General features: G+C 57.3%; 1 protein-coding gene across 1 annotated transcript; it reads right to left on the bottom strand.

Annotated features, from left to right (window-relative positions):
- Positions 1-634: 634 nt before the first annotated feature.
- LOC141955726 (olfactory receptor 14A16-like) lies at positions 635-1,612 on the bottom strand. The gene has a single exon (XM_074895323.1). The coding sequence runs from the start codon at positions 1,610-1,612 to the stop codon at positions 635-637; it is 978 nt and encodes a 325-aa protein (XP_074751424.1).
- Between the last annotated feature and the right edge of the window lie 5,999 nt (positions 1,613-7,611).

Here is a 7,611-nt window from a genome sequence, read left to right as displayed (position 1 = left end):
GCCAGTTATATGCTCCTGGTTTTATATCCCCAGTAATTTCCAGCCCAGCCCAGCTCCCGCCAAGCTCTCCCACCTCCCCTGCTCACTCTCCAACTCTATCCCCGGCACAGCCCAGTCTGAGTTAGTCCCAAGGCAGTGCCCACTGCAGGGTGCTCTGGGCACTCACCCCACAGCCGCAGCCCCTCTGAAGGGCACAGCAGCTCCTCGGGGGCAGGGAGGGGTCAGCCCCAGAGATGGGAGGCACCCATGGCACAAGGAGAAGGAGGTCGGGGCAACTTGCATCTCCTGCTCTCCTCTCCAGCAGTTCCTGAGGGGTCTGCAGCCCCTCTGTGCCATCCCCTCTCTCCAGCCCAGCACAAGAGCCCTGAGCTGGTGCAGCCAGAAAGGCGTTCTCATTCCCTGTTTCTTCCTGCCCGGGTAAGGATGGGTGTAAGACTAAGAAGTCCTGGGTGCATTTATTTTGCTTAAGTTCACAGTGGCTGGCTCCTGCTTTAAAAAGTGATGAGCAGTAACACAAGATGGGTGGATACTGATGTAAGAGGGGAAGAATAATGGAACTTCTTTGTAGGCCAGATGTTCACAAATGGAAAAAAGAATAAATAATATATAAAGAAGGAAAACTGTGCTTGGCCTGTCATGACATGCACTGTGAGTCATTTGAATAGAAAGGTGGACAGTCTACAGCTGCTGAAACACATCCAACCAGTTTCCTCAGGGCATCCTTGATCTCCCTGTTCCTCAAGCTGTAGATGAGGGGGTTCAAAGTTGGAGAAACCACTGAGTAGAGAAATGACACCACCAGGTCCAGGGTTGGGGAGGAGAGGGAGGGGGGCTTCAGGTAGGCAAACATGACAGTGCTGATAAAGAGGGAGACCACGGCCAGGTGAGGGAGGCACGTGGAAAAGGCTTTGTGCCGTCCCTGCTCAGAGGGGATCCTCAGCACGGCCCTGAAGATCTGCACATAGGACACCACAATGAACACAAAACAAACAAGATCAAAAAAGGCACTGACAGTGATAAGCCCAACTTCCCTGAAGTAGTCTGATTCTGAACAGGAGAGCTTGAGGATCTGGGGAACTTCACAAAAGCTCTGGTTCACAGCATTGCCTTGGCACAGTGGCATTGAAAATGTGTTGGCCGTGTGCAGCACAGCAGTGAGGAACCCAGTGCCCCAGGCAGCTGCTGCCATGTGGACACAAGCTCTGCTGCCCAGGAGGGTCCCGTAGTGCAGGGGTTTGCAGATGGCAACGTAGCGGTCGTAGGACATGACGGTGAGAAGGAAATACTCACCCACCATCAAGAACAGGAAGAAAAAGAGTTGTGCAGCACACCCCAAGTAGGAGATGTGCCTGTTGTGCCAGAGGGAGTTGGCCATGGCTTTGGGGAGAGTGGTGGAGATGGAGCCCAGGTCGAGGAGGGAGAGGTTGAGGAGGAAGAAGTACATGGGGGTGTGCAGGCGGTGGTCACAGGCGATGGCGGTGATGATGAGGCCGTTGCCCAGGAGGGCAGCCAGGGAGATGCCCAGGAAGAGCCAGAAGTGCAGGAGCTGCAGCTCCCGTCTGTCTGCGAATGCCAGGAGGAGGAACTCGGTGATGGAGCTGCCGTTGGACATTTGCTCCCTCACGGCACGAGGGCCTGTTCACAGAGGAAAAAGCATCAATCAGTCGGGACAGATTTCTCATTTCTCTCCATCCAGTTCCTCACGGGGCTGCTGGAGAACACAGAGCTGCCCGGGGAGAGCTGTGCCCTTCTGGAGGACAGGCTGCAGCCCAGCAGGACCCCACTGGGAAAGAGTCCAGTGCCCTAAAGATGGGGTGTCCTGAGGGGGGAACTGGCTCCTTTGTGTCCCCCGGAGCCTGCAGATGGCGAGGGCACTCGGACATTTCACTCCCAGGGAAACATCTGCATGGCAGTGCCCACAGGTCTTGCTCCCAGCTGAACCCCCGCCCATCCCCGAACGTCCGGTGATCCCAACGCGGGGAGCAGAGGCCCACGGGGAAATGTGGGGAAATGCCCCAGTGCTGCTGGGAGGAGGCAGCACAGGGACAGCGGGTGGGGCTCTGCTGGCTGGGAGAGGAGACCAGGGGGCTCCTCTGGAGTGGGTGTCTGCACTGCAGGGGATGGCAGGGGGTGCCTGAATTCCTGCCCCCAAGGTGTTTCCAGCAGCAGCTCCCTCTGACTCCCTGCCCATGTCTCTGGTGCCTGGAGCTGTCCCAGCCAGGAGCTGCTTCTCTGTCCCCACGTCTCCTCCCTGTCAGTGCTCACAGCCCCCATCCCACCCGCTGGGTGCTCAGCTCTGCCCTGCAGACCCCTCCTGGCAGCAGGGCCCTGCCCAGGGGCAGCTCTGCCTCTGCAGGGGCTCAGGAGACAATTAAAGATGTGCTAATGAAACAGCTGCCTTAGCACTTTCTCTAGAAAGGAGGAATAAAATGCCACCTCCCCCTGCCCACCCAGCAAAACAAGAGTTCACTTACCATGTTACCTGCTGGGAAGATTTCTCCTGCAGTGAGCTCTCAGCACCCTGCCAGTGCCGTCTGCCTCTGCCCTCTCTGTGCCCGGCTCCTCTGCCCTCGGTGCCTGCAGGCAGTGCCCTCAGCCCTGCTGCGCTTTGCAGAGGAGCTGCTCCTGGGCAGAGCTGGCTCTCTGCAGCGCTGACCACTTGCCCTCAGCTCCCTCCAGCCCAGCAGCCCGGCCCAGCATCACAGCAGAATGCAAGCCCAAGGCATTTTAATGACTCCTTGAGGAGGGTTGGTCTGAGTCCATGGACCTCAGACAGTGATTGGACGATGAAGGTGCCAGTCAGGAAGTCAAAGCCAGAGGCCAACTGCAAAGTTTCTTGGAGTGTTAATGGCTCCCAGTGAGGACCGTTACTGACAAACCTCCTGCGGGGCTGGTTACAGCAGAAAACTCCCGGCAGAGATGACAGGGAAACAAAGGCCCTGTCAGTGTGGAACAGATTCTGAGCAAACCTGGGTGTGTTACATGGAGCAAAGGGCCACGCCCTGACCCCCAGCCCCTGGGAAGTCAGATGCTGTTCCTCAGGGCTCTTCCTGGGGCAGGGTGATGTGGGGATGGGCAATGCCAAGGGCAGGACTATGGTCCAACCCCTGCCAGGCTCTCGGCTGGGCAAGGGGAGGCCATGAGACCCAGTGCTGGAAGGGGAAGGGGCTTCCTCATGGCCACCAGTGGCAGAGACACCAGCCAGAGCCAAGGGCAGAGAGAGCTCAGCTCTGCTGGGGGATGCTCAGACTTTGCTCACCCCTCTGTCGTCTCCACCACAGGCTGTCCCACCGTGTCCCACACCTGCACCTCTTTCTCTGCCGGCTGGAGACGTCCACCCAGCTCCCACACCCTGCTCTCCCCTGAGCATCTCCCTTCCTTTCCTGAGATCTCTGCGTCCTCCCTGCCTGCTCCTTGACACACAAAGCCTGGGGCTGCTCCAGTCTCCCTCGGGGTGACCTGTTCCACCACAGCACTGCCCTTCCAGGGACATTGCTCTCTGCCCAGCCTGGGCCTCCTCAGCTGCACTTGGTGGCATTAGTCCTTTCTCACGCTGTATCTTACTACAAAGGAAAATTCTTGTCCCGATGCCCCCACCTCCACCCCTTTTATCCCTCCCTATCCCATTGGTTTGCTCCCTTCAGACATCTCATCCCTGGCATCTCTTTCATGTCCTCTCTGGGGTCCCCAAATCCCCTCCCTTGAATCCCTCCCGAGGCCTTTCCTTCCCTCTCTCCCCTCACTCCTTCACTGTCCATCCTGTCCCCTGCAGGAGTGTCCCCGGATCCCCTGCCTTGATCCCCCACTCCCAAACTCTCTCCAATCCCATTGGGTTTGTCCTCTGCACTCCTCTTCCTTCTGTCCCCAACAGCCACTCTGCTTGCAGTCTCCGTGTCCCTCCACTTGAATTCCTTTCATCCTCACTTGCACTCGACACAGTCCTGTCCCGGCAACCCCTCCAGCCCCGTACCCTGGTGTCCACTAATTCCCCCCAGTGCCCTGTCTTTGGGTCTCCCCCACCTCCACCCCTCCCCTTTGGAGGACATGAACTCCTCACTCTCTCCTTGTCTCCGTCCCCACCCCTGGCCCTTGCATGGACAGGTATCCCTGGGGACACTTGGAGGAATGGGGCTGGGCAGGGCAGAAGGGATTTTCCTGCTCAGACCAGGGGGAAGCCATGGGCCTGTGGGGACTGGGGAAAGCTGTGCCCACCCCCAGCCCACCAAGATCCAGTCCAGAGCACCCCTTTGCTCTTCTTCCCGAGGCATTCCTCAAAGCGAGAGCAGGTTATGGCGTGGTGGTAATTAGTGGGGGGGACTTGGAGGGCCTACAGTTTGGGGAACTGGGGTACACTTGATTCTCCCATCCCTTGCTGGAACTGGGGACTTCCCAGCAATCATGGAGGTCTTGTGGTGTCTCTACAGGGGGAACTGAAAAAGGCAGGCACCATGAGTTCTGCTGCCCTCAGACCCTCCCCTCCCATGGCCATGACACTCCAGGGCATCCCAGTGTGCCCCAGTAACAGCCTGGGTTTTACCACCTAACCCTCGGAAGCCCTTGTTCCCACACTCTGACCCCGTCCCCCTGAGTCCCTATCCTAACCCTGACTTGGTCTGTCTGGCCCTTGGGGGCAGCACAGGCCCTGCAGGTTTCTAGAGCAGCCGTAAGGCCTTGGAAGCGGAACGTGAGGTGACCTGTATCTGATCCCCTCGTGGGCCACGAGGAGGAGCTGGTGTGGAGCGCTGGGATGAGCTCAGCTGTGCCTCAGGATCTCGTGGGCCAGCAGCAGGTGCATGGCTGTGAAGGCAGCTGTGAGGTCACACCTGCCGCAATCCCTGGCAGGCCAGCAGCAGGCTTGGGTGCTGGTTTGCACAAGGACATGGTTTTGATCCCGGTGCAGGGAGCTGTGCAGATCCCACCCCTGGAACTGTTCTCTCATTGTGCCCCTGTGAGCTCTTTCCGTGTTACCAGTTACAGTGCTGCTCTCACAAGGGTTTTCTCTCTCCTGCTGCCCCCAACAGAGGATGTTCCCACGGGCGTGTGCTGCTGCTTTTGTATAAAGGTCAGGACATGCCGATGCCGGGATGGTCAGGGGCAGGTGGGACCTTCCTGCACTCTTCTCTCTTACAATCAAGTTGAACTGACGCCCAAGGGATACACTCAGCCCAACAGGGCCTGAAGGCCCAGCTGTACATGGAGCACAGCCCGGCACAGCCCAGGCCTGGCTCTGCTCAGGTTTGCTGTGCTGAGCATCACGGACTCTTCAGGGCACAGGGGTCTTCTGCTCAGGATCAGCCAACCTCCTGATGAAGGACAGCAGGAGGATGAAGTCTCCTCTGGGCAGCTGGAGGAAGGACACAGGTTTAGGCCCTGGTACTCCGCGGGGACTTGGAAGTCCATGGACCTCTGCTAGCCAGCCTGGGTTGAAGGGAAGGTGGACAGTGATCCCTGACTGCACCTGGGGGAATGCTCTCCTCTACCTGCACATTCCCAGCTGGCCCTGGAGCCAGCTGCATTGCTGGGGGACCCTGAAACTCTCTGGGCTTCAGTCAGTAGAAACCTCCTGAAGCTTTACAAGGGCAAGTGGCCAGTCCTGCATTTGGGGACAGAACAACCCCAGAGCTGGGGGCACGCTGGGACCTGACCGGCGGAGCAGTGACCCCGAGGAGAAGGGCCTGGGCATCCCTCGGGATGCCATCCAAGGCAGAGGGGCGTGTCCCCGTGAGGAAGGCCAGCTGCCCATGGGGCTGCGTTAGGGGCATGTGGCCAGCTCAGACAAGGCAGTTCCCATCAGCACTGTGGTGGCCACATCATGACTGGGGTGTCTGGGGTGGGGCTCCCTGTGCTGAAGGAATGGGGAGGAACTGGAGAGGCTCCAGAGCAGAGCTGCCAGGACGGGGTGTGGGGACTTGGTGGAGAGGCTGAGAAACCTGGGCTGCTTGAGCCTGGTGAGGTGCAGCCTCAGGGCACTGTACAAACAGCCTGCAGCTGCTTGAAGGGGGGTTTCCGAGTGATGGAGCATTTCTCGGTTCTCGGAAGAGAAGGAAATCTCAACAAAGTACATCTTGGAAGGTTCAGACTGCATTTGAAGGAGAAGCAATCTCACTCAGATGGTAGCAGTGTGGTGCAAGAGATCCCACCGAGGGAGTCAGGATCAGGCCGTGGTTTTTTGTCTCAAGGAACAGCCGGTGAGGGTGGAGAGACATCAGTGAAGGTGTGGAAATGCTGAGGTAGGAGCTGGGTGGGAAAGCAAGATGGGTGTCTGCAGCCTGGAGGGAAAGAGGTGCCGGCACGGGCCAGTGTAGGACAGCCGGCAGGCGAGATGGCCAAGGGCTCTGGCACGGCGAAAAGGCCCAACAGGACCAAGGTCTTTCTCCCCTGGGCTATGGCAGTTGCCTCTGCCACTGAGGCCTCACAGGAGAAACTTGATTGGGAGGCTCTGCACTTCATTTCTTCTTCGCCATTGCTTGGGGAAGGCGGGAGGGGTTGTGCAGTTTCCTACACTTGGCATTGCTCCCCCTCACAGCCCCTGCCCCCAGGAAGAGCCCTGAGCCACACACGAGGGGCAGCATCTCCTTCCCAGGGCCTGAGGGTCAGGCCTTGGCCTTTGTGCTCCATCACCAACCCAAGGGTTTCACAGCAGGACAGCCCTGCACGGGGCCTTTGCCTGCCTGCAATCACAGCCTCCAATTCTCTGCTCTAACGAGTCCCTGCAGAGGCTTTGTCAGTCCTGGCCCTCCGTGGGGCCAATCAGGGCTTCAGGGCACGGGGAGCTTTGCTGCTGACTTGGACTTGTTGAGTCCTTTGCTCAGTCTCCTCTCAGGGCCTGAGCATCATGGACATGGGGCCAAATACACCACGGGGCTCATTAAAATACACAAAGCCCTAACGAGCTCGTTCTCTTCCTTTAGATTTCTTCAAGTCTTCAGGACTTGTGCAGCTAATTGGAGTCATTTCCTGGTGTAGTTAAGGAGGAAGGTTTCAAAGTGCCCCTAATACAAATCAATCTGTATTTTAAAGAGCACATTATTTAATTTACACTTTAGAGAAGAGGCGATAGCAGCACTCTCTGACTGACATCGATGCAGAGCATCTCCTCGGGAGATCTCCTGGACAGTCCCTTGGGGTCCAACACAGTCCGGACAACCTTTGTCCTCACCCCCAGTCCCAGCATTTCTCTCCTCAGCCGCCTGGGACTCGCATCATCTCTCCTTACATCAGATTTCTCCTCTGATCTCTGCAGCGGGAGGTTACAGCTCCTTTGCACAATCTCCCCCCTGCTGTCCTTGGAGAACCGCCTGCACACGGGCGCAGAAGGATTTCTGCTGTTTGTAAGCAAGGAAAAGTCAAACATCATCAAGGTTCATCCAAAATAAAATACATTTCTCTCCTATAAGTTAAGTATAATCTCCAATGAGGTTGCCTTTCTACAAGGGGTAATTTTATGAGAAATATTTTCGGTGTGCAGATAGAAAAATGTAGAGATAAACATACTGGAGGAGTTGGCCAAGGAGACAATTAGTCTGCTGAGAGAGAGGTAAGATTTTAAGCACCTGAAGTTGAAAGCAGCAGCTCGCGAGCTGAGAGGAATCTGAATGAACAAAAGTCAGG

This window comes from Athene noctua, unplaced genomic scaffold (assembly GCF_965140245.1).
Source record: "Athene noctua unplaced genomic scaffold, bAthNoc1.hap1.1 HAP1_HAP1_scaffold_490, whole genome shotgun sequence".
Taxonomy (NCBI): Eukaryota; Metazoa; Chordata; class Aves; order Strigiformes; family Strigidae; genus Athene; species Athene noctua.
Note: the sequence above shows the minus strand (reverse complement) of the source record. Positions and strands in the feature narration are given on the sequence as shown.